Source organism: Eublepharis macularius, chromosome 7 (genome assembly GCF_028583425.1).
Source record: "Eublepharis macularius isolate TG4126 chromosome 7, MPM_Emac_v1.0, whole genome shotgun sequence".
Taxonomy (NCBI): Eukaryota; Metazoa; Chordata; class Lepidosauria; order Squamata; family Eublepharidae; genus Eublepharis; species Eublepharis macularius.
The window spans coordinates 37,585,486-37,613,272 of NC_072796.1; the positions used below are offsets into that span (position 1 = coordinate 37,585,486).

General features: G+C 42.4%; 1 protein-coding gene across 1 annotated transcript in view; it reads left to right on the forward strand.

Moving 5' to 3' along the window:
- The first annotated feature begins 9,128 nt into the window (after positions 1 to 9,128).
- Positions 9,129 to 27,787, forward strand: part of JARID2 (jumonji and AT-rich interaction domain containing 2) — a 247,100-nt gene continuing 228,441 nt past the window's right edge. Inside the window, exon 1 of the mRNA XM_054985817.1 lies at positions 9,129 to 10,357. Coding sequence (XP_054841792.1) covers positions 10,313 to 10,357 — 45 coding nt within the window. The 5' untranslated portion in view covers positions 9,129 to 10,312. The remainder of the gene's footprint in view (positions 10,358 to 27,787) is intronic.

Below are 27,787 nucleotides of genomic sequence, written 5' to 3' on the forward strand. Positions count from 1 at the left end.
CTGAGGAGGGTGAAGTCTGGGGAAGGGAAGGAGATCAGCGGAGATGTGATGCCCTAGAGAGACTGCCTTCTATGACTTATCTCTGTAGTCTGGAGATTGATTTTAATTCTGGGAGAACTCCAGACCACCTCCTGGAAGTTAGCAACCCTAGTGTATACCAATTTTTCTGGTATGGCCAATTTTTCTATGTTGGATTGCCATACTTGCAGGGTTTCAGTAAAATTGCATGAGCCAACGACTCCAGTGAAATAACTGAATATGATTTAGTCCTGGATCTCAATTTTTCTGGTTTGTGAACTCAGATCACCACAACCAGGTAAGACTAAAGATCCTTGGTGAGATGAAAAGGAAATCATAATTATATCCCTCCACAGATATGCACATTCATCGCTCACAGTGTTTGCATATTCCATTGCTTTAAGGTACTTTAATGCCTAGTCGGCTGTAAAATTCAGCCCTTGAGGTCTAGGAAACTGTAATAAAAGGAAGATAAACAACAAGAACAATGAAGCCATGCACTTTGTCCCTTTTCCAAGAGACAGAGATTTAGTTAAGATAATAAATTTGCTCCAAATTTGGTTTTGTCAGATGAACCAATTGCTTAGAACTAGCTTTGACTAGAATAGATCTATACTTGCTCTGCTCCTTTGCCTATTTTTGGGTTATACTTGAACACTGACTAGTGTTTACAGCTGATGAAAATAGTGGAACATAAAATTGTGAAACAATATTCAGAGTAGCTTTAATGCTAAACATTGGCTCCAGAATCCCAATGTAAACTTCACCAGTTAGGACAGTAGTCAGAAAATTGTATATTAAGCACTTGTTTGTGAGTAAAGGGGAAGCCAGATCCTAAGCATAGCCTAAAGACAGAAATAACCCCAATGATGTCAATGGGACTCATTCCAAACTAAGCACACGTAGGATTGCTGCATTAAGCTACAGCCCTAAACACACTTATTTGGGAGTGTGCTCTATTGAATTCAGTATCTTACTTCTGAGTAAACGTGCATAAGATTGGACTGCAGGTGTAATCTCATGCACATATACTTGGGAAATAAGCTCTGTTGAAATCCATAGGGCCTGTTTTACAATAAATGCCCCTAGGCTTTACATCCAGGGCCGGCGTGCCCATTGAGGCCGGGCTGGAAGCCAGCACGAATGCCGAGGGGGTGCTGGAGGGGGCGCTGGGGGCGGGGGCGTGTGCCATGAAGCTCAATTGCCCCATGCTGCTGCGCTCGGCCAGGAGCTCTGTGTTGCTGTCGCCGCTGCCACCGGCGGCACACAGCTGTGGGCCAGGCACGGCAGGCAGCCAGGGCAGTGCACGGAGCAACTGAGCCAGAGGGAAGATGCACGCACCCCACCCCTGCTGCCTACCATGCCTGGCCTGCAGCTGCTGCACCTGGCCGGGAGTGCGTGCTTGCAGCGGCAGCGTGGGGCAGCTGAGCGGGCAGCCTCCCAGCCCTCCCACTCAGTTGCTCTGTGCTGCTGCCGCCACCAGCACACAGCTACGGGCCAGGCACAGCAGGCGGCCAGGGCGGCATGGGGCAACTGAACGGGAGGGCTGGGAGGCCACCCGTGCACTGTCCCTGCCCCACGTGATGACATCACATGCAGTGACATCACGCAGTCTGGGTGTGCGTGGAAGCTGCCTCGGCCGCCAGAAACGCTGGCCCTGTTTACATCTAAGAATTGTACTTTTTTGCGGACATCTGGTCTTCTCATCCCATACCTAATGTACTCAAACTAGCAAACAGTGAATTCTCAGCTATGATAAACCAAAGAGGATATAAAGTAGAGAATACCTGCACAGCTGTAGAACAGGAAACAAGATGATAAAAAGAAGATAATTGGTCAAAAGGGCTAAAATACAATTTACCATCAAAGATTTTTTGTTTGATCCATAATCTTTAATGATGTCTGGTATGATTTAAATATCTGTTTCAAAGAACCTTAAAACATTTGTGTCATTTATCATGGACTGCCTGCCCCTCCATTTTCTGTCCTAACTTAATTCCTGTTATAAACAAATTAGAAAAATAACTATTCCAACTTCTTTCCTCACTTGGATGGTTTTGGTCACGGTCACATGGATCCATGCTCCTTACAAGATTTGTTTGGGCCTTCAGCCATGGCATCCTCAAAGAGGCAAGACATGCAAATGATAATTTACCTGTGTTGTCTCTGAACATCGTGAAGCTCGCATATAAAATCAGAATGGTGGCCTTCTGTTGCTTTGAGAACAGGGGCAAAAGCTGGAGCTTGCTGCCTGCCCCATTACATGTGACTTAACATGAAAATACTTTGCAAATCTGAAAACAACTAACATTCTACTATGACCTTTTGCACATGACTTGTTTGCTTCAGGGTTCAATGCTGTAAGGAGGTATTCCCCCTCCTTTCCTCACAGCATTGTTGTACATTTGTGCACCTCCAGGATTTCTCCCAGTTTTTCTCTGTCAGGAAAGCTGTTTTGGGAAAGATCACAGTAAAGTGTGGGTGGCTCCCATGAGGGCTGGAAAGTTTGGTTTTTCTTAGCCCTACCCACATAGCAGTCATTTTTCCCTGATCCCTCTGCCACAACGGTTTTAAAAGAAAATCAGCAAATTAATATTGTTATGTCATTATACTGTTATAATTAGGGGTGTATATGCCGAAAAATATTCAGATTTCCTGCTTCGAGTTAACCGAAGCAGGAAAAACATTCGGAAATACCCCAAACCCGAAGTGGCAAACCGCTTCGGATTCAGGTATTTGAATTGCTTTGAAATGCTCCATAAAGATTAGGAGCATTCCAAAGTGATTCAAGGGGCTGGGTTTTCTCCCAGCACCTCCACCCACTCCCACCCCAAATCCCACACTTACCCCCTCCCCTCCAGCCCACTTACCTGGCCCTTTAAAGATCCCTTTAAACTATCAGCTGGCAGGTGGCAGGGGGGATTCCCCCTGCCACCTGTCAGCTGATAATTTAAAGGGCGGGCACTGCAGGGCTGCTCCCTCTGACACCCGGCAGAAGAAGCCTGGTGGTCACTTGACTTTCCTGGTGCTGAGAGTGAGGGGAGATTTACCTCCCACTGGGAGAATGAGCGGGCCGGGCTGCTTCTCCCCAGTGTCAAAGAGACAGGGAGATTTTCCCTGTCTCTTTGACATCGGGGAGAAAAAGCCTGGTGGCACCGACTCTCACAGTGCAAAAGGGAGGGGAGATTTCCCCCCTCTCTCCCACTGGGAGGGCTAGCGTGCTGGGCTGTTTCTCCCCGGTGTCAAAGAGATAGGGAAAATCTCTGGCAGTGTAAAGGGGATGGTTGTTGCTGGAGGACAGGTGCAGGGAAAACGTGGGGAAACCTGCCATGAAGATGCCTCATTGCCACTGCACTATATCAGTAACTGCAGCAGCAATAAGGAAGCCACAAAAGCCTGCTCCCATGTAGAAAACAACAACACGTGTTATCCCCTCAATATTTTATGTTTGGAAGCATGAGAAAATGAATGGGCCCCAACTGGTCAGGTAACCAACAATGAGTGCCAACAATGTCCGTTTGCTCTGTACATTGGACAAACCAGCCAACCTCTGCGCAAAATAATAAATGGACACAAATCTGACATAAAAAATGGCAACATCCAGAAACCAGTGGGAGAACACTTCAATCTACCAGGACATTCCATCAAAGACTTAAAGGTCACTGTAGTTCAACCGAAACATTTCAAAAACAGAATCCAAGGGGAAGCTGCTGAACTGGAATTCATATGTAAATTTGACTCAGTCAGGCTTGGATTGAATAGAGACTATGAATGGTTATCTCATTATCAGAAGCAAACTGATCCCATTATCAGAAGCCATTGATTGCATCTACTCCCCCTCCCCTCTCCACCTATGTATCTGACCAGTTTCTTCTTACCCTCCATGCATCTGATGAAGTGAACTGTGATTCTCGAAAACTTATGCTACAGTAAAGTTTGTTAGTCTTTAAGGTGCTACTGGACTCTTTTCTAACTGATCAGGTAGGCAGACTTTTCTGATAACAAGTCTCATATGATTGGGGAGTTGGATAGGGCAAATTTTGCCTTGTGTTGGAAGAAACTTTCTTGGGGTGGGGGATCAGAAACCATAAAATAGGAGCCCAGGGAAACCTGTTGTGAGTGAGTCAGAAATAGCCAAACTAGACATGGCAGCATCCATAGGTCTGATCACCACCACCGCAATTTTAAAGGGATTTTAAAATGCTTCGAGGTCCAGTCCTGATCAGGCCAGAAGCCCAGTGCATGTCCCCGCTGCATCTTTTCAATTGCTAAAATTGCCCCACGGACCCCCACAGCTATTTCAGCACTTTAAAAGGTAAAGGGGTGGGGGGAGGACACAAGTGTCTCAGCCCAACACACTAATAGTATTTTAGAATCCCTTTAAAATGGGAGAGTCCACATCTTAAATCCAGGGATGTTGTCACATCTAGCTTGGCCCTATGGTAGCTGGCAACAGTGATTTATATGGAAGAAGACTTGGGAGACTCCCATCCTTAAGGTAAGGTTTGATACTGAAGTTTAATATCCTGTCCTACAAGTCTACAAAGAAGTCTTTTAGAATATTCATACCCCAAACAAAAGATTGAAATCTTCTTTTCTGAAACACTAGTTTAAAGAAAGGAAAAAAACCTCTCGCCAAGAGGATTGTAGTAAAATGTTGCTCTGAGATTGTCCACTGCTTGTAAATGTACACTAGAGTTAATCCAAGAGTTCAGACTCAGTCCATGTTCCTATTTAAAACAATTATATAATTAGATGTTTTTTATAAACTGTACCTGTTTTATATAAGAATATAAAAGCATGGGGCATAGCCAATAAACTTAGAATCCTGTAGACTGAAATAACCACAATTTTGTTAAAATGCAATCCTTTCCCACAAAATATATGCCCTCTTTTGCATATATCCCTCCTATCAAAATGATGGGCCTTTCCCTAGTGTAATATTTATTTATTTACATTCGTTATATTCTTCCTTTCTCACTGAGACTCAAGGAGGATTACATAGCATAACTCAATATGAACATCAGCTGAGATATTCAATAAACAATACAATAGGGTAAGAATAGCTGAAATTTGAAATCAAGCAGAAATCCAATAAAGAGCTGAAAAAACAATGCTGAAATAAGACATAAAACAGATTGCTATCAAAATATAATATTAAATAATTATAAATAAATAAAATAAATATAAAAACAAACTGAGAATAAATGATGGGAGAAGTATCAGTGAAAATATAAAAGTGGAGTCCAGTGGCACTTGAAAAGTTTTATTTTGCAACTACAGGCTAACATGGCTATCCATCAGAAAGAGGAGGAGGGGGGATGACCTATATTTAGGGTTCCCAGGTGCCCGCTGGTGGCAGGCAAACTCCTGGGAATTTGCCTCCTCTCCCGCTGATTGCCCAGCGATCGGCAGAAGGTAGCAAGCCCCCCAGAGGTTCTCTGCCACCAGCAGGCACTCATGGAACAGGCACCGTGGACATGCTCCCTAGGAGCACGACGATATCACTTCAGGAAGTGACATTGTCACACCTGCCACAGGAGCATTCTTGCACTTCATTTGAGGTCAATTTGGGCCCCAAACGGGCCAAGTCAGCCCCGTGTGGCGTGCAGGAGCACTCACGTGGCCGGCACAGGGACATCACTTCCGAAACTGGCGTCATTACGTTAGCACCGCGGCATGCGTAAGCCCTCGTGCCCAACATGAGGTGCCAGGGATCTGACCCTCCCAGTGGGAGAGGGACCTAGCAACTCTACCTACATGTTCAACAAAAACATATAGACTGTACTACCTCAAAATGTCATTTTGTTAATACTCTGAACTCCTCTATATGAGAGTGGCTTACTGGAGCAGACTAGTAGTTCCTGTAGACCAAACATTCTGTAGCCAACCAACTGTGCTCGTGAGGCAATGAAGAGGGCATAAGGGCCTAGAAAACTAGCACAGCATGAAATAAATTAGGGCAAGGATTTTTTTCCTCATGATGTCCTAGTTTTTAACCTACAGGAATTTTTATTGCGCGTGCGTGTAGCAATTTAACAATGTAATTCATGGCCTACAGTATTAAAAAGTAGAATCTCAGGACTTTACCACATTTTTTTAAACCGAGTATAATGTGGAAGATATATGAGGGATTAACGATTGGCACGATTTACAAGTAAGACGACTTTCTGAGGCACAAATGTAGGGGAAAGTTAATAGACACTCAGCACCTTGGAACAGGAGGCTAGCCAACATGCGCAATGCCTTTTGCTGTCCAATAGAGGAACATAGTTATCTTTCAAACAAGGCCATTCGCCTCCTTTCAAGACCACATGAATGGGTCGCCTTCCCACAGCAAATACATGTTCTGTTCCTCCTCTATACTTTGCTCATTAGAATAAACTTGCTAACTCACTTTTGAGGCCTACCACAATTAGTCTTTCTAATTGGCTTATGAAGAGTGCTCCATGTGTGTATTGGGCTTTTTACTTAAATTGTTTGTTTTATTAAAGTCTTCATATGGATGACTGGCCACAAGAGAAACGTGTTTTTCCAAGTCTGCTTATTAGGAAGAGAGGACTGTGGAATACTGATCAGATGATTCGTACAACAGAGAGCCAGTGTTTCTCCCTTCTACAGGTTCACGTTCAAGAGGGAAGAGATCAACATATGCTGTAGTGCATTAAAACAGATAATCCTTCTATAACTGAGAAAAAGTTACCCACGTAGCACCTATCAGATGCACCTCAATTAAAACACGGCTGGAAAAGAGATGCATTTGATAACAACACACATTTAATATAAGACAATGACATTTTAGTTAGTTCAGGGTAACTGGGGCCTATAATGACCAAATATAGTTTCTTTACTTCTATGGCGTGCTATACAGTGTTCGCCATGTTTCTGGTAGTTTATTTAAATATTTAAACTTAAATTTAATCTCCAGTGGTTTATCTCCCTTCCCCCACTTTACTAGGGCTTTCACTATCGTAGGTATCTTTTGTTAGACTGTCAGTACCAGCCTAAGCAGAGTTATACCCTTGTATGTCCAGGGAAGTCAATTTGCATAAATTGGTTCATTGAAAGATATAAAATAAGAATCTCTCTCTCCATTCCCTGGAATCAACAAGCAAAACACCAACATAAGGCAGTAGTCTATCCAGTGTTTTTAATAATTACTATTTAGAAATCTCTACACAGCCCTCTTTGACTATCACGCAACATAAACCACCTTTCAGGATTTATATCCCCTCCTTTGATTAGTAGAGAGAGATTTAAAAACATGTTTAATGTTCCCTTGAAACCAATGGAATTTTGACTGGATTATGTCCCTGTAAGTAGGCCTACAGCAGGTCTTAAGGGTTAATAAAAGTAAAAAGCCAAGGAAATGCCAAGTTTGTTATAATTTAGTGCAGGAAGATATTACAACGTTCTATCAATTAGCCCATATTATACACAGTTGTATTACTTAAAGGTGTATTTTGTATCAAAGAAACATTTTATTTTGATAGAAATTGCTATGATGCAACATGTTCAAATTGGCAGGACATTAGAAATATGTACAATACACTAATTTTGCACTACTACCCTGCCTATTGCTATGTACAAGCATCAAAATAATCTGGCACAGCAATGTTTTCTTACAATATTAGAGGAAAGGGGAGGGAAATGACCTCAGGATACCTTAGAGACACGTTGAGCAAGTTTTCTACAAACCTCCCTGTCCTGAAGTGACATTGGCTGGAAAGCAAAGTTCTAGACACCCACAGCTACTTACTGAGCAACCAGCTTTCTGTCCAGCTTGTAATTTAGATAAATGCTCTTTTTATTGCTGGGATTATTTTAAAAAACCCAACACAAGCACTTTAATCCCCACTTTAGCAATAAAAAAGCTTGTCTCAAGAAAGTGGCATTTCTGGGTTCTTCCTTCACCTGCCTCTCCCATCTTTTAATGTTCCTTAATAAAGTAGATCCGTGTCAGGCCATTTTCCTCTCTTCTTTAATTGCATCACATCTATTCTGCCACTTTGCCCAGAGTCTTTCCTTGACAATGTGTGCTCTCTTCAGAACCAGCTCCATTGAACGTAGTCCAAGGAAACTTGCATAGGCAATGAATAATCTCCTCATGGAGGTAACAATCTCTGACAGCACCCCACCCCCATCTCTCCCTGTACAGGTTTTAGGCTTGCAGCCTGTTTATCCATTCCCTTGATTTCTTCAGATAGTCACAAGATCTACACAACCATGGCCAGCATCCTACAGAACACCCTCTTCTATCGGTTCACCTAAGGCAGCTAGCAGTGCAGTCCTAAACCACGTTACTCGTGGAAACCCACTAATTTTGATGTGCTTAGACTGGAGTAACTCTGTTTAGGATTGCACTGCAGATAGATTCAGGTGGGTAGCTGTGTTAGTCTGTTGGAGAAGAGTGTGATTCAGGCCCAGTGGCACCTTAAGAGAGCAACAAGATTTCCAGGGTGTGAGCCTTCGAGAGTCAAGCCTCCCCTGGACACCTAGTTGTTCGAAGGTGCTACTGGACCCGAATCAGTCTAACAAGAGGCTCTTCTCTGCATTCTACAGTCAAAGCTACCCTGGAAACCTAGTTTCAGGTGGGAAGCCACGTAGGTCTGTAGCAGAAGAGCAGGATTCGGGTCCAGTAGCACCTTAGAGACCAACTAGATTTCCAGGGTATGAGCTTTTGAGAGTGAAAGCTCCCTTTGTCAGATAAATGGAGTCTTCAAAGTGCTGCTCTGCATTCCACAGCCCCCCACCCCTGCACTGCTCCTGCTGGTGTGTGTGTTTGCCTCCCCCCGCATTGCAATCGTAAGCTGGGAAATGAAACGCTCTTAGAACGCACGCGCGCCCGCTCCTGTCTCCCACCGGTCTGAGCCAGAAGTCGCAAGCGCACCGCGCACGCATCACCGCAGCGCCCCCGACGCGCCCCTTCCCTCGACCGGCGCGCAAGAACCGCCTCCGCCGGCGCCCGGGAGGGCACGGAAAGGCGGGCGGGGCGGGGAAGGAAAGGTGCCTCGAGGACAAGCCCTCCTCGCGGCGCCCCAATCGCCGCCCTCGCTGCTGCAGCTGCGCGCGCCGCGGCGCCTGGGACTTGTAGTTTCTCCTCCCGTTCTTGTAGCCATTTTGTGGCGAGGGGAAGGGAAAAAAACCCGACAACTTTCCCAGAGAGCGAGGGCGATTCGGAGGCATCGCCGGCCCGCGGAGCCCGCTGGCTCGGATCCTGCCTCCCTCCTCCCGCGCCAGAGGCACAGCGCCCCGGAGGGACCCAGCCTAGCCCCGTCGGCGCACCCGGAGCGGGAGATGTAGCAGGAGGAGGCTTGCGCTTTGCTGGCGAGGCGAGGGGGGGAGGGCAGGGAGGACAATTAAAAGCGCTTTTGCAGGCGCAGAGCGGAGAAGAGGCTGGCGGCGGAGCGCAGGGATTGTCCGCAAATTCTCCGCGCAGGAGTCCTCGCCGGGGCGGCATCAGCACCCTGCTGCCTTCGGTCGGAGCCGCCGCCGCCGGGCGAGGGGGCAGGAGCCGCGGCTGCGAATCTGTCCTTGGCTCCTCGGGCTGCAGCTGCGGGGATGCAGACGGAGTGATCTTTCTTTTGCGGCGGCTGCCACGTTCAGAATTGAGGCTTAAGCCCTAACCCTGCTCTCCCCTCCTTCCTTCCCTTCTCTCCCCCCATCTGTCTGTCGTTCTCTCTCTCTCTCTCTATATATATACATATATATATACACACATAATATAATATTTAAAAAAACGGGCCATTTAAAGTTGCTGCTGGAGAGCTGCTCTCATTGGTTGGGGGGCACCGAAGAAGCAGAGACTCCTACAGTGTGGTGTGCAAGCTTCAGCGCTGCTTGAGTTGTCTGTGCTGCAGCGGTGGAAACGTGACTTCCAACATTTTTTTTTAATCGCCCCCTTTTAATCCTTTTTTCCTGTTTCAAGATGTGAACAACACCTCGGACACTACGGGACTACAGATCGTTTTGGTGGCTTGCGAAAGAAAAAAAAAGGGACATCGAGGGCGTCTTTTTTGTGTGTGTGCGTTTAGGGCGTAAAATTTCCATTATGAATGTTTCTCTAAAGTGATTTTTGTTTGCTTTGCATTCGTCGGGTGTTTTTTTTTGACCCCGCCACCCAACATATTTTGGATTTATTGCAAGGAGAATTGCATTGTGTGCGAAGAAAATCGGATTACAAGAAACCACTACAAACAAGAAACAACAAAAAAGGCTCCCCCCCCCCAATTGGTTGCGGCTTTTAATTCATGAAGCAATTGTCCCCATTTGCAATCAGAATCTGGATATCAGAATGAGCAAAGAAAGACCCAAGAGGAATATAATTCAAAAGAAATACGTAAGTGGGTTAAACCGGATCATTTATCTGTTTGAATTTTTTTTAAATGCCCGTGAATGTCAAGTTTATAGCTAGCGGTGGGTTTAAAGAATATCCAGAATCTTGGTTTTCTCCTCCGCTGGGAATGGGGGCGATTCTCAAAAGCTCTTTTTAATTGCAGCTCTTTTTTTTTTTTAAGAGTCATGTAGCGATACCTCGAGTGAACAAATGTATTGACCTCAAATGACATAATCATAATCTAGTTTTAGAAGATGAAAGCCATGCAGCTCGGGGGGTTGCTGCGATAATGCAACGAAAGTGCTTTCTCAAACGGATTTACTAATATTTCACTTTGCATGCAAATAGCCACGTTATTATAACGTATATTTAGGAATTGGGGAAGGCACCGTGGTCGGTTCAGTGGCAATCTTAACTTGAAATCTAATGTCTGGCTACGGCGGGTTTTGCTGTTTTTAAGTCCCCCATCAAATCTAGTGTATGTGATCGTTTGCTTAATCTGGCTTTGCAATAGACCCAAACCAGTTGGGGATCATGTTACAAGGAATGTGGACGCTGGGCCTGATTTTAATATTAGGGGGAAATGGCTCGGGGGGGAGGTTGCTATTTTTCCCTTCCCTGGTGGAGAAATGACTTTAACACTCAGTGTGATGCTTTGCAATGTGAAGGGAATACCATCTAGTTAATGGTGTGTGCCTGCTTCTTTTAGAGTCAACCACTTAACCTACGGAATTGTATGAATGTGTAGACTCGTGCCGATCTGTGGTCTGGCTATGTTTTGGCTGAGATCGGGGCGGGGGGGCTTGTTTTAAGTTTGTAAAAACTGAGTGGATTAGTCTGGGATGCGGCAGACTTAATGACGGCTCTCCCTAACCCAACATTATTAAAAGTTGCATAAAAACATTTTTTATCTGGTAAGAGTTCTTTCAGATAAGTTACGTTCAGATGACGCAAAAGTTATGTGCAATATGCTATGTCTGTCGTGCGGGAGAAGGGAATTTTCTTGTGAGGCGTCGGTGTCTTGTGTGTGGCGGGGAAAACAGCTTCCAAATCTTTCCCCCGGCTCATTTAAATAAAGGTTTTATAAAGGCACAGTTGGTTTTGGTTCTCTCTTTCTACTGTTTGTGCTGCCGTTGAAAATGCGTTTCAGGGAAACGGAAAGATCAGACTATCATGGGAAACTTTAAGCAATTCTCCAACGGATTTACGAATTAAAAATACATCCGCATTGCAGAGGAATCGAGAGTCTAAGCGGGCTACTTTAAAGTATTTTATTAAAAAAGGAGACAGCGGTTGTTGTAGGAAGTCTTTTCTGATGAAGCATGCGAGGTGTGCACGTTAGCCGTGCAGCGAGACAAAGCAGGAGGAGGGGGGTGGGATATGGTTGGGTTTTTTAAATCGCCAAAATCCGTTTTAAGCTGTTCCACGTCTCCACTGGTGAACAATGCAACTCTCCTCAGCCCGTGCAGCTTGCTGGAAAAACTACAAGTAGCGCCACTCCTTTCCTCTTGTCCCATTTGGAAGGGCACGCTACGCTGGCAAAGGGGCACGGTGCACATGCTGTGTTCCCATAAGTTTTGGTTCGTCAACTTGTAATAATCGTTGGGGACAGGGCAGGTTGCGATAAGGAGTACGTGTGTGTGTGTCGGGGGGGGGGGTAAGAGGTGGGCTGCTCTGCTGCAGTGAATAGAGATCGCAGACAGCAAGCATGGCTGCTGCTTTGGAACCTTCCTGGCATTCGCGGCGATGTGCCTCCTCTCGCACCCACCCGCCCCTTCCCCGCGCATCCTTTACAGCGGCAGCAACAGGTTAAGGGAAATGTCAACGCGAGAGCCCCTGGGTTCCCGGCCACCTAGCCCAGTCGGGACCAGGTTCTTCTGGCTCTTGTGACGTCACAAAGGGAAGGGCCTGGGCTCGCTAGAATCTTCGTCTCCTCAACGTTCCGGATCCCCCTCCCACTACTCTGTGACGTCAAACGCGAGGCGGGCCGTATAGACTGGGGTGTGTGAGAATGTATATATATTTGTGTGTATGTGTGTATAAGGAGGGCTACTGTGAGACAGGAAGTGGCTCTGGAGCATGGTACTGATTAAGCCTCTCCGGCTTGGTGAGCAGGTGTAGCAAGTATTTGCACAACCCTGACGCTCTCCTCCTCCCTTTGTGGCCTCGCTTTACCTTTATGTAGGGCCTAAGCTCTTTTGCCGTGTCCTTAGGTTAATCTGCATCCTCTCAGAGCAGACACTTCCATTGTGAAAAGTTACATTCTTGGAGGGAGATCGTTTATGATTCTTGTGTGCACTGATCTTTTGAGTAAAACTTATTAAGACACACCCTCTTGTGACACGAATAATATTCTTGTTCTTAAGAACATCTGTTGTCCTATAGTGCCATTTTGTAGAAGAGAATTTTCCTTTGTGGTTGACCCAAGCATGATCTTAACATCCCCTTGTGAAGTTCCAGTGGTAACTGAAGTCATCTCCTTTTTGTGTTGCTTGGTCATGTATGTTAGGTTCTTCCCACCTAATGCCCTTTTGTGGCCTTCCTGTGCAGTTCCAAAATATTCAATATTAAGTGCAAAATTACTGTGCTGATTTTAAGAATCTTGCTGTTTTATGTAGAATTGAAACATTACTGGAGAGCATTGGACAATTTGACAGCTTCAGCTTACCCCATGCAAGCAATAGTGGAATGCTTGGGTGTAAGAATAATGGGTGGATCCAAGCAACTTTTTTGTTGATAAAGTAAAGTACCAAAAAAAGCTATTATGTGGTATGTGTCATGGGACCTGCATAAGCAAAAGTCACGTGAGATGGGGGTTGTAGTAAGGAGGGGAATTAGGTGAGATTCCAGGAAAAAGCTGGCTGAATCCAACTCCATCATGATATTCTGACAAAACGCTCTAAATTGAGAGTTCCAGCAAAATATACGACTCTCAATACTTCCTCAGAAACCTTGGTTATTCCATTTCTGTGGAAAGTTTGTAAACTGGGCCTGTGCAGTTTTCCTCTTCTTTCTTAGTGAAAAAGTTTACTGATGGAGAATTTCTGTTTAGAACTGATGTGTTTACACAACTTGCACAACAGTCTGCAATAGTGCGCTACGTTGCTTCTCTTGCTTCTCGAGACACTTGAATTATAGATTTTAAGTTGGACATTTACATACTGGTGACTATAATATGTGGTAAAAAGATGTTGTAGTGCACCTAGCTGTTTTGTCAAATATACCATATAATGTTTCCTGCTGATGCAAAAATTAGAAAACACAGCTGCCTGGGTGCTACAATTTATCCAGAGCCTGCCGAAAAGTAATGTCAAGTGATTTTGTTTAAAGTATGCATTTTAATTGGAGATGCAGTTATGAATACAGGAACAATAGAAATTGTCTTCATGCATGACTTGCTGTCTTACAAATGGTGAACAAAAGTTTGTTTCTGTTTATAGTGCAATAATACATAGTTGAAAAACATAACGCATAAATGCAGGCTCTCTATAGTCTTCTTTCTTTACTTTTAAGAACCTATAGCTGATTCCTATAACTGCTGTCCAAGTCTGCTCCCAACCATTTCTCCATACACAGTAGTTGTTAGTTTTTAAATGCCTTCAAGTCCTCCTAATCCTGATTTTTAGAAGTGCATTTCCAGTATTGTTCCAGAAGAACAAAACCTGCTGTTTTGAAAATCAACCTACCATCTGTAGATAGAGAAACTTTTACTGCATTGTGAGTTTGAGAACTACTATGATGTAAGCCCCTAATAGCTGTTGTTTTATCAACTGTATGTAGAAAATGTGCTATATGATCCTTTCGATACACAAGGTCACCATTTTGTCTGATAGGGGCAAATCAGAATTTTCATATGCGTGTACTAATACTGAAATATGTGTTACCCCTTTAAGACAAAATGGTGATTTAATGTATTTTGTATATTGAGTGGACTGTGTGTAGAGTGTTCTCCCAAGATGCATGAGAAGCATAACCAGTGAAAAGGGCTGTAGTGGAGTGGAACGCTGGGACTTTGACCAGGCAGACCTCAGTTTAGATATCCACTCAATTATGAAGGTCCCTAGGTGACCTTGGGCAAGCCTAGTCACTCAGTCTAACTTCCTCATAGGGTTGCTGCGAGGATAAAATGGAGGGGGGAATGCTGCTGTGTGAAATAGATGTACACTATAGCCTGATTGTATGAGCCGCTGTTAGCATGTAAATGGTCATAGCATTGGGCCGTTAGGAAGCAAAATTCTGCACGATTTCCCACTCCAATTTCATTTTCAGTAGGTTTTGCCATGCTGCTACAGTATGCACTTGGCGAAAGCCAATTGGTAAATCTGTGGCTGTGCAGAATTTGAACTTGGATCCAAGACTAATGCAGTCTGTTAGACAAAGCTAGATCTTAGTATTTTCTTGCATCTTTCTTATCTGTTAATTATTTGTTTATTATTTATATGCCAAGCTCCAAGAGATGGCCAAGCTCCAAGGGACTGCGTTTATGTATTTGATGCGAGGTCAAATGGAGTTTTTATGATATTTTATCAACCCTGTTTTAGTGTGCTATGGTATACCTGCAGTAAGCTTGTGGGATAAGGTTTATAACAATGATTCAACCGAGAATATTGTTTGGAGGAGTGGTCTCCTTGCCAGAATCCAGCCTTTAGCACAGCCTAATAGTAAATCGTAATGTTGAAATTCTCAAGGGGACCAGGTGTCTGCAGAACTGAGTATTCAAACTAGACAACTACATTTTACTTATTTGGCTGGAGGCCCCTTTCCTGATTTTTCAGTTGGGTAGTAAACTAGACCTGATATCTGTCAGTTTAATGCAAGATCAATTCTTTTCCTCTGTCTGGAAAAGATAGGAAGTAAAATGGAAAAGCAAACAGTGAATGTATTACAACGTGCAGGAGGTACCACAGACTTTTTCATTCTCCCCCATCTATGGACCAAGAGTAGGATTTATCTTTTCTTCTTGGGCTGCTTCTACTAAGTGATATCAAGCCTTAGAGTAATGGTATAGATGGCGGGCAGGACTATGAGTTGCCTTTGTTGTAAATTATGAACGCTGCAGGTGGTACAGCTGGTGCTGAACACACATGTTCACCCCCCTGAAGCAGTTGAACCTTTGGGAACGTACTGTACTTCCACTCCATAGCTTGTGTTGCGTTTCCATAACATTCCTGCCATAAAATGGGATGCTGGTTATAACCTGCAGAGCCCTGAACGTCATGGGCCATCAATAATTTCTAGTTCCTTTTTTTGTAATTTGTTGCATTTTTTAAAGGTTATCTGGGATTACTTATACTGCTCCGTGGTGCAGAGTGGTAAGCGGCAGTACTGCAGCCCAAGCTCAGCTCACAACCTGAGTTTGATCCTGGCGGAAGCTGGTTTCAAATAGCTGGCTCAAGGTTGACTCAGCCTTCTTCCGAGGTCGGTAAAATGAGTACCCAGATGACTGGGGAAGGCAATGGCAAACCATCCCGTAACAAAAGTCTTCCAAGAAAACATCGTGATGTGACATCCTTCCCATGGGTCAATAATGACTCGGTGCTTGCACCTTTACCTTTTACCTACTTATACAGTACTGTTCTTGCACTGGATTCAAAACCATGTAAAGAAGCAAACTTGAAGACTACTCTTGGATTAAGCAACTCTTTCCCCCAGAACTTCATTGGGGCTCTAGACATGGCATATTTCAGAATCTTGGGGAAGCATTAAGTGGAAATGGAGAGAGTCTTTTAACTGAACATAATTTAATCTGTGTGGTCTGTGAAACTGGAGGACCTGGGTTCAAATCCTTGCAACTGTCACATTGGGTTGGTAGCTTTGGGTTAGTCCCTGTCTCTCCACTCACTGGGTTGCTGTGAGCATTGAACTGGATGTGCCACTCTGAGATCCTTGGAGGAAGAATGGTATATAAAACTGAAAAATGAATGTCTGTAACAGCAACAAGTGCTGTATTTTTGCAAAAATAAGCTTAAATATTCACTAGATCAGTGATACTGTTGAAGCTCCTCTAAATACTTCCCTAGCATCTTTCTCCTCTCCATGTGCTTCTCCCTTAGGCATGTGAACGGAACTACACTTCTTTATAAATATGTATGTGGGCAGAGTGAATTTGCGGAGAAGAATTTCAGATTCATTCGGACGTAAGAGCACCACGATTATATTCCAAATGTGTTCCTGAATCAGGAATTCCCATGATGACAGCTTCAAAGTGATTCAATTTGCACAAAAAATTACCTATTTTTAGTTGCCTTCATCAAAGACAACATTTAAGTTGCCTGCATCAAAAGACAATATTTTAGTTATTTTTAGTCAGGTAGTAGAAAATAAAGATTACAACTGGGATTACAGCATAAATCTTTGTACTTTTCACTGTATAGGGGACAGATGTTACTGTGAATGTCTGGAAGTTTAGTGACTGTTGTCATTTATGCAGAGAGATTAACATTCCTGGCCAATTGTCATAAAAAGTTCTGAGAGAGACACAACTTAATGTAGAGTCACCTCACAGTGGTTGCCAACATTCACTGGCGTATGTCCAAAAAAGTGGAGAAATGGATTTTGCAAATATCTCAAAATAACCATATATTTCTCTACTTTGGGTGGCAAAACACAGTGGAAATAAATCTGGAATTTCAAAAAACGAGTTTATCTGCTTTTTGGGCATGCACTAGAATGCTCATAATTGTACTAAGCTTCACCAGTGTTTTTCATTTTGAACTTCTGCAAACTATGTCTGGGAATGTCAGCCTTCACATGTGAATGGCAGCTTTTGTCAGTTTGGCCATTTAATAACAACAACAACATTCGATTTATATACCATCCTTCTGGACAACTTAACGGTTTACAAAGTATGCCATTATTATCCCCGCAACAGCAAACACCCTGTGAGGTGTGTGGGTCTGAGAGAACTCCAAGAAGCTGTGACTGTCCCAAGGTCACCAAGCTGGCTTCAAGCAGAGGTGTGGGGAATCAAACCCAGTTCTCCAGATTAGAGTCCTGCAGTCTTAACCACTACACCAAACTGGCTCCCAGCTTAGCATAGAGAACAACAGAACCAAAACCATAAAACTAACATAAAAAAATAAACAGACTTCTGGAAAAAAGAGTATTTATACGTGTATCCAATAAAATTGACCAAAGTACTTTTCTCCTGACCACTGCAAGGTTAATCCATTTTCTAGATGCTCACCCTGCAGTCAGAAAACCAGTGTGCGTTTAGCCTTTGCTATCAGGGGATTGTGAGGCTATGTAAACACACCCAGTCCCTGAAATAGTCATATTCTGCCTATGTGTTCCTACAAGAAGGCAGAAAAAACATAGCCAGTGCATATCTCTGGTACCTCTATGCTGGGTGCTGCTGAAAAAGGCTGGAAGTGGATGAAAACTCGTGCTGCCGTTGGCCCAGTTCTTGCAAGTGCTTACACCTGTTAGGATAGGATCTGGTTTGGCCCCTGACCTGAAAATGCAGCCCTGTATAGGCCTCTTAATTTCCCTGAGAGGTCACAGCCTTTAATTTGTATAACGGGACAGGCCACAGCACTGCTTTGAGAAGAGATTGTGTCTTCTGGAATGGTTGATGCCTCTGCTGTAATGAGAGGTGTTTTATGTCATTGCTGAGCAGTATGTTTTGCATAAAAGATGGGTCTTAATTGTCTAGTCGCCCTCATCTAAACTCAGTTTAGGGACAAGAAACAAGTTTATTTCACTTGGAATTTATGGTTGTGGCTGGAGAGAGGAGGCAAATCTTGTTCTGACATTTTCTTTCTGACAGCTCTTGCGAGAACAACATGCAGTCTTTGTTTCTGTACAGAAACTAGTGTTTCTTTTTATATACTGTACAGGCACTAGGCATTAGAAAAAACTAGCTTCTGATCTGGGTGTAGTGAGACTCTTGCCATTTGGGGGGAAAGTGACTGTTGCTCTGCGGTATAGTATAATTTTATTATTTCTGCCTGTTTTGTTGTATGTTTGGTTGTGATAGAGAAATCGGGGATTGTAAAACAGCTGCATAACCAAAGTTGAATTTATACTTCTGTGCTTCATGTGTAAAGCGTAAAGCTTTAAATCATAGGATGTTTTACTCTTCCATTCCAAATGCCAGTGACTTCATTGACATTTGCAAATCATTTCCAGAAGGATGTGATATACATACTTCTAAAATGCTTCTTTACTTCGGGTGTCTCAAAAAGTGAAGTGGTCTCAAACTGGGAATAGTAATGCTAGTGCTGAGTTCAGGAAAATCCCGCAGTTACTTAGATAGAAGCTTATTGCGGTGTTTTTCAATGAGAACAACTTTGAGCACAATGGATAGTGCCGTATGTGAACTGAGCATGCAACATAGACCCTTCCCAGAATCCCTTGCAACATGCCACAATTCCCCAGCTGACAAGTCATATGTAAAAGGTTATCTGAAGTTAGAAAGCAAGACAATTATGGTTGCAGTTGTTAACAACAACAACAACAACAACAACAAACTTTTATTTTCCCAGTGGACATGAACTAGATAAAAGAACAGAGTGTATTCTAGTCATTCCTTTGGACATGCCACAAATTTTCAGTCTATAAAATGCATTCCACAGTTAATGGCAACAAATCAAGAGTACTGCAAATGGGTCATCATTTTTAGTGTTTGCTGGGTCTTTGCTGCTTCCATTGGCCATTATCCAGTAGAGATTATATATTGTCAAAGCCAATGGAATGAAAGAGTAAGCATGCCTATGTTGGATTGTGGCCTTACATCTGGTAGCCTTCTAACAATGCTTTAAATGCAAATTGACATTCTCCTTGCAGATTTCCAGAGAAAAATCTCATATATTTTGAAGGGTATAAAACATGTACTTTTTTGCATCTATGACCAGGGCTGTGCATGGGTAGGGAGATTTGGTATTCCTGCTTCGGGTTTACCCGAAGTGGGAAACCGATTCGAGATACTCCTAAATCCGAAGCCGCTTTGGATTTGGGTTTTGGGAATCGCTTCGGTATGCTCCGTGAAGATCCGGAGCATACTGAAGCGAGGGGGGGAACTCCCCACCACCACCCACCACCCTCCCTGGGGCAACCCCTCTACCCCCACCCACCCCTGAGGAGACTCCTCCAACCCCCACCCACTTAGATGACCCTGTGTGATTGTTTTACCTGCTTTTGTGGTATAGAATTGCTGTAAGTTTTGAGTCAATTCTCACACAATGGAGAAGGCTTTTTGTTGTAAGATTTAGTTCTGTGTCTTTAAACAAAGCAAGCTGGCTTGTTAGGTCTGCTTTTTAGCTCTTTACAGAGTTTAATCCCAGTTCTTTAAAATTAATGAGAACTGAAATGGTGGCATTCTCTTTGTTGAGAAGGTTGTAGCTGGAGATACAGATCTGTCTGATATTGGAAAGGGCTTGCAGCTCTCTCTTTTTGAATGTTCTTGACTAGGCATCTTAATAATAATAGTAATAGTAGTAGTAGTAGTAGTAGTAATAATAATAATAATCTAGCTTCTGTATAACTTGATGCATAACTTGCTTAATATACCCCTAATTTTACTGCCTTACCTGCTGGTGGCCTCGGAAAATATGAGTCACTTTTCCAGGAGCAGCTGCAGTGTACAGCTGTGTTTTTGAGGAGAAATTTACTATTGCTTTAAGTTTGTATCATGCATCTTTTTTAGAGGTGCTTTATCTTCAGAATGAGGGGTTTTATGTATATTTGGTCTTCGCACTGCAAAATGTATTGAGTTTGGCCTTAAAAGCTGGGATTTTCTTCTTCAGACAGCAGTAGGCATAACTTTTCAGCTCAGGATGTGTTGCCAAGACAATTAACTTTGTTGAATTTGGGCTAAAGAAGAAAAAAAATTAGGACTGCTCATATTTCTGTGTGAGAGGCATACACCTCAAGCCAAGTTCCAAGTCACAAAATTCCTACTATAATTAAGACAATCCTGTCTGTAATGGGTGTTAGAATGGCTTAGCAGCTAGACTCATAACTTTCAAGTGCCCTTTTTATTTTGGCTGAATAATTTTATATAAGTTCTTAACAGAATTGAAAGATTCTTTTAGTATTTGCGAAGTTTAAAGACGTTGTCTGTAGAATGGTATTAATTTTCCTTCCTTTTTGCTAAATCACCATGGTGAAATTTTAATGGCTTGTCAGCTGTATCTTGAATGACTACTGGCCTGACTGGTAAACTTTTTTAAAGTAAAAAATTATAGTTCCTATTTGATTATTTACATTTAAAAAGTAATTGCAGCACTGGCCCTTGAATTATCTGATTCTTAGTTATAAATATAGTATGTAACATGAGACCGTCAAATCCAATAGAAGTAATGCAAGTACACGATCAGTTAGCTATATTTTAGCTGTATTTGCCTAGAGGACTAGGCCCTGTTGTGGTCAAGCCTTTGGTACTTAGCATATGGGACAGTTACTAAATCTAATGACAAAAAAATCTGATTTCTTCCAAGCTGAGGTCAGTTTTGTGATGGTTCTCCTTATTTCCAAAGTCTTATGCGTGTTCTTGGATTTGTTAGACCCTTTATAATCTGCAGAAGTGTTTTAGACGTTCTGAGGACTCTCCGGAGTGGCCCCTGATGCAGCCAAAGGGAAAATTCAGAGAGCAGAAGCACTTGGCTGCACGCATAGGATACTTTGGGTCCAGTCTATATCTTAATCTTTCCCCTTGTGTTTGAGTCCAAAAAAATGAAAGCCAAAGAAAGAATAACTAACATTTTAAGAGCAAGGGTCCAGTAGCACCTATAAGACTAACAAAATTTGTGGTAGGGTGTGAGCATTCGTGAGCCACAGCTCGCTTCTTCAGATACTTGGTATCTATAGAAGTGAACTGTGGCTCACAAAAGCTCATACTCTACCACAAATGTTAATCTTATAGGTGCTACTGGAATCTTGCTGTTTTCTACTGCTATAGACAGACTAACATTTTAACTTAAACAGTTCCTCAAATCTATACTTAAAGTACAGCCAGGCTATTGAGTATTTTGTCACATGTATTGGGAAGAGGAGGGATTTGTGAGCCTTTTTGACTGGTGCATACTGGTTTGTGCTTTGTTCTGCTCCTTCAAATTTCAGCTGTTATAGTAATTTTTTTTAAATAATGGATGTTTTTTCTTTGTATTTGTGCATTGCTTTGAGCACTTACATGTTCTGGAAATTCAAGTTGCATTTTATAAATCAGATAATTGCATTAGAATGTTGGGATCCCTCGGCAAGCTAGTAGAGCAGCACTTGTTGTACGATGCTTAAAATTCAAGCTGACAATAAGTACAAATGGAAAGAACAGAAGGAAGGCATAGAGTACATCAGGTGATCTGATCGGTTTCTAGAATGACAGAGTGGCCTGTGTTGGCTGAAAGGTTTACTGTTTTTGTTGGATTATAGCCCTTCATGGCCCTCTTATGACACAGTTTAGTTATTTGTTTTAAGGTGCCACAGGATGTGTTTGCTGAAATGGATTAACCCAGATGTTCCTCTGTGGCTTGGCTTCTGCTACTCTTTACCTTCAGATAGCTGGATCGCTGGGTCCCAGTGGAACCTGCAACCCCAAATTTACTTGATACGGTGAGTGATCCACTTAAAAAAACACAGCAAGCAACACATCTCTAGAACTGCAGAAGCCTGAGTGCCATTGTCAGAGGCTTGATGGCCCAGTTTTGGGTCAGAACCTGCAAGCTGGGAAATGCGGGTGGAGGTCATGTTGTTACTTTGCCTTTTTAAAATTGCTGTCTGCTTTCTGTGTGATTTTTTTTTTTTTAGATTGCAAATCTGTTTCTTTTGGAAAGTGTGGACTTAGGAGTTACAGAGGCTTTTGGCAAATGTTTTGCCTATGTAATTAAATTTAAAGGATTTTAAATACAGTAGATGTTAGGTCATTTTAAAATTATTTGTTGTGGTATACAGTATAGCATTGCTCAAGGCCTGTTGGCCAAACAGTATCGTCAAAGTAATACAGTAAGTTTTGTTATGTGCTCTGTCCTTAATTATTGTTAAAGGTTTTGTTGTCCACATCTCCTGTCTTCCTTTTCTGATTGCTGTAGAAAAAGTATCGAGCAGTATAACAGTTTTGTTCTTCAACAAGCAGGAGGCATAAACGGGCAGAAGGACTCGTGGATTACTGAATGAGAGAGACAGTGGCTGTATCGTTTTCTTGATACCTCAGAATTGGTGGACTGGATTGTGATTTGGCAACCCTATAAGATGTTACCTCATACAAGATTTTTGGCAGTAGCTGTTCATACATATTTAGCTGTCAGTTTCAGTTTCATCTGCTGTTCTTCAGTGGGGCTTTTTGGATGGTCATCTTTCCCTCTTATTGCTGCATGTGGAGAATGGGAGTGGACCTCTTCTCGTCCATATTTAGAAATAGTACACCTGACATTAGGTCAACTACTACATTTATTTATTTACTTCTGTTATACCCCACCTTTGTCCCCAATTGGGATCCAAAGGAGCTTACATCATTTTCCTCTCCTCCATTTTATCCTCACAACAAACTTATTTTATTTATTATTTTTTTATTTACATCATTTATAGTCCGCCTTTCTTACTGAGACTCAAGGCAGATTACACAGTATGAGGTTAATAGAATCAGTCTCAAGTAAGTACATTTCAATACAATACCATAAGGTAAACATATACAGATTTAAAGACATAGCATTAGCAAGGATCCAACACATAGTAGAAAATACTGAAGCAAATCATAATCAATTCTAGGACTAACATTAGACAGCATGGAGCGATGATTGTATATAGGAGTACATATTAAGCAGCAGATAATATATGAGGCAAAAATGGTGATGAAGTCTATGATCCCCAACTTGTTAGTGAAGCACCTGAGACCCCATCCCTACAATGCAGCCCTCCCATTTGAGTAAAAAGCCTTTTTGAATAGTTTGGTTTTGCATTGTTTACGGAAAGCCAGGAGAGTGGGGGCTCTTCTGACTTCCTTAGGGAGGTCATTCTACAGGATAGGGGCCACCACAGAGAAAGCCCGTGTACGGGCTGCTGCTGACTTCACCTGTGTGAAGCCTGCAGGAGACCCTGTTCAGATGAGCGAAGCTGCCATGGAGGAACATAGGGAGGTAAGGTAGCTTGTGAGGTAAGTTAAGCTGAGAGGATGTGACTGGCCCAAGATCACCCAACAAGCTTTCATGGCAGAGTGGGGGTTCAAACTGGGATCTCCCAGTTTTTAGTCCAACACTCGAACCACTACACCATGCTTTCCTCATGGTCTTGTAGAGGCAACTGATTGGCCATTGTCAGAGTGCTGCTCTAGATAGATTTGGGTTTAATCTCCCAAGGCCATTCTTATGATTTCATGCGTGGTGGGTGGGGGAGAGGAAGGGACCATTGTCTGGTATAGTACTCTCTTGCATCCGGCAGCAGGCTTCTACCTCAGTAACAGTCCATATTTGCATAATTTTCTTACAGTCTCTGCTCCAAAAGTCTCTAGTAGTGCTTGAAAGAGTAGTGTGTCGATTAGTGTGAGTTGGAGATGAGTAAGCAGACTGTTCCTGCTGAGCGAGTGGTAGGTCTTTTGTCCAAGGCCTGTTGTGGGTGTGTCTATATTTCTTGCTTGGAGTCCATAAAAACTTAGAGCTAGCCTAATGTTTACTGTATTGGGGAAATATATTAAATGAAAAGTTTGGGCATCCTTTTTTCCCTCCTAGAGGAATGTGGTGAGAGTCACTTTTTGTAGTTGTTGCCGAAACAAAGGTATTCAGTAATTGAATATCTGAACCTGATAATTCTTTTTTTAAGAATCTAGAATTAACTAGATTTCCTCTCTTCAAAGGATTGACATTTTTTGTATGTGTTTCACTTAAGAGTATGTCCAGACAAGGAAAATCCTGACCACACTCCCTGTTTTACTCATTGCCTTTAAAGTTACAGTAAATTATAATGCTCTCTTAGATGTGGGTTTGAACTTCCTTCCATCTGCGCAAACCTCCCTAGTTTGTGGCTCTTTGCTCTTCCCCTTTTATCCCATTCATAGATAAAAGTCTTGTTGGAAAAAAATGTGGCAGATGAGCCATTTGAAAATTTAAACTCTAACACTTTAATTAATAATCTCACCATGCTTACATATTTCAAAACATGCTTTCAGTGTTGTCAATAATGGAGGGTCTACTGACTCTGTTGCATTGAAGAAAAGCAGTAGACCGGGCCTTGGGCCCAGTTTGTGGGCTTTCTGGAAATCTTTGATTGGACACCGTGGAAAAGCAAAAGCTAGATTAGCTACACCTTCTAAATAGGCCTCTTCTTATGACCTGCCTTGGGTGCTAGCTCCTCCCTGCCGATGCATCCATTCCCACTCAAACATTCACATAAAGTTGATGGGTTGTTGCCCCATGCCGTAGCACATTTCCCTAAGTTCACCTGGTATTCATGTTAAGTCAGAAGTCATGATCACACCTCATTAAAAGCAGCCTAAAGGTGAATGTACATGTTAAATTGTTTACATAATCAATTGTTTAACAATCCGAATATGTAAAATTGATAGGATCGGTTGGTTATTGCACTGTAAGCTACCATATATATGTTGCCGCCTTCCCTCCTCAGGCAAATGCTTAAAAATGAGATCTGAGTTGAGATATGTTGAGAGACAATCACCTTGAGTTTCTTACTGGCTTGTGACCGGTGTTACCAGTTTAATTGTTTGAACTTCCCTAAGATAGTAATTGCTTAGTTAAATACAAGGGGGTTATCTGAGCCATTGCACCATGATTTTCCAAGCACACAGTGTGTTCAGAATTTGATACCTGGCCCAGGGCATTTTTGAGCTTAATGAAGGTACAGTTTATTTAGGCTGATCTGCTGGATGCATTTGAACTGGCAGTTGTTAACCATAATGTGTGCTGAGAGAGTTCTTTCCTGATGATCTTTGTGTATTAAAACTGATGTGATTGATGACATTTATTTGTATATTTCGAAAATGTGTGTGCTTCCTCTTCACGTAGGCTGCCATCCCATGGCTGGCAACCGGTCGGAGATCATGCGGGCTTTTTTGGCATTATATTGGGTGATGCTTCCAGGTCGTGCCAAGTAGTGGTGTCATGACAGGGCATCATGGCTGAAGTGAGAGAGACTTGGTCTCCCTACATTCCAGAGACCTGCTTCAAGCAACTCATGGCTAAGACAATAAAATAAAACTATGAAAAACATTAAAAATGCAACAATTATAAAAAATAGCCATAAAAAGTCAGGCCAACACTATGAAAACACAACCATTAGAAAAACTGCTCAGTGCCTTTAAAAGAAGCCAGGGCATAACAAAACCCCAGCACCTACTTTTGGATCAGAAAAACAAGATGGGTGGGAAAATGAGGATGAGATATTTAACTCTCACCTTGCTGCCTGTTTTTTCTCTCTGTTCTCCACTCCAACCTGGCAGTGTTCCCGATGTACATTTTTTTTAATGGGTAACCATGCAGTTTCACCTTATTACAGCCTTTCTCATTGCAAGCTAAACATGGTAACCTGCATGCTTACATCTGTTGCTACACAGTGCATACAGTATATTAATTTATTGCACTCTGTATACTAAAATATGTAAAGTAATGTTCTAAGCGTAACGTTGAAGAAGAGGAAGGGCCACCGACTTTTTGATTAATGTTCTCTGCAAGAATCCCTTCTAATGTGCAAATGTTAGCAGTTTCCATTCCTTGTGCAGAGAGACTGGAAATTCACCTCTTGGAGAATGCACAAAATGAATTGCTGCCTTGCTGGATGCTGCTACTTGTTAGCTTTCTTGCCAAAATAATCCTGGAAAATTGGGTTTGCATAGATGTGACCTTTTTCCAGAGCCCTCATCCTGGTTTGTTTTTTCGTGTCACTAATATTAAAAGTAATTTTATATTCGACTCTTAACGGCAGTTATGACTTCAATGAATTTGGGTTAAAGAAAAATCTTAGCTTTAAAAATCTTTTGTCCCAATTGATGGTTACGCTGAGAGGGCCTGCTTTGCCCCTTGCTGGCTTGCAGCATAAAAACTTGTAACCAGTTAACATGCAACAGCATAACACCTTTTAAATATAAATCTTTTGCTTACAAAAGATAATTTTATAAGGAGGATCTCTGTCTCTTAATGTCATCTGGAATATTTTGCGATAATGCCTAGGTTAACAATGATAGTCTTGCTGTATTGTAGAGAAAAAGAAGGCTTCTGTTCAAACCCAGCTGGATTTCGGGCTTAATTCATGGCTCTATGGTGGGATCACCACAGCTGCTATGGGGTCCTTTACAAATGCAAAAAAAGCCGTCAGTGTTTGTTTTATCTGAAGCATAAGCGATGAGGCCAAGATGAGGAATCCGTTCCAACGTGCAGTGTGTTTGCTGAAGGCATTGTTTTATAGCATGACTGTTTTATTTTGAACTTTAAAATAACTTGACATGTAGTGTGCCATGGCAGGGGAAAGGGAACACTCTTGGGACAGCGTCAAGACCACTTTTAACAATATTAACTGCTTTCCCGAACGTCTGTCTGTTGCCTGGAATTCTTGTGTTTTGACTCCGTTCTCACCCACAATAGACATTTTTAAAATGTTCGTAAACTGGCATAAAATTTCCTGGAATTTTTTTTGAAATTTAGTATTTGAGTCACAGCTGTCTTTAATCTTCTGGCGTCTTACTTATTTGCATCAGTATTGCTTCCTTTTAGTATTAACTGTGTGTGTGTATGTGCGTGGTATGGATATAAAGTGGCTAAAACTGTGCAAAGGCTGGTTTTTTTTCTTCCCCAAGAATCCTGGGAATTGTAGTTCCAATGAGCAGGCTGACAATCTCTAAAAATTAAATTGGCTCCCTCAACAAACCACTTTTGTAAATTTAACTGACTTCAGCAATGCCTTTAAGTGAAGCATTACTGAGGTGCTGCGTGATATAAACAGGAGCAATAGTTTATAGTAAAATAGTCCAACAGTAAAAATAATCTAAGAACAATGACCTAATCATAAAAGACTATACAATAGCAGCCAGCAGCAAACTCTAGAAACAATAAAATAATTAAAAGGCAATCTGACGTCAAGGGGAAAAGAGGGAAGAACAAAACAGACACATTTCAACCAAAAAGCCTAGGAAAATAAAATCTTTCCTTGGGAGTTAAGGAAGTAGGTGCCAGGAGGTAAGAAGTAGAGGTGAATAAAACAGGAGACCAGTGGCACCTGAAGATAAACAGAATTTATTCTAACACCAGCTTTTTGTGAGTGAAAGCTCGCTTCATCAGATGAATTAGAGGTAGGGTTGAAGTTCCAGAGCTGACACATCGGAGTGGAGAAGACTTGCTTTGGTAGGTGGAAACACACAGAACATTACCTCTTGAGAGAAATTGTGCTACTGGAATTGGTTTAAATCAGACCATATTTCTAGCGTGGACAAATGTTGTGATCCAGAGAGGTGAATGATGCTTATAGAAGGGATAGATATACATGGATGCAAGTACAAGT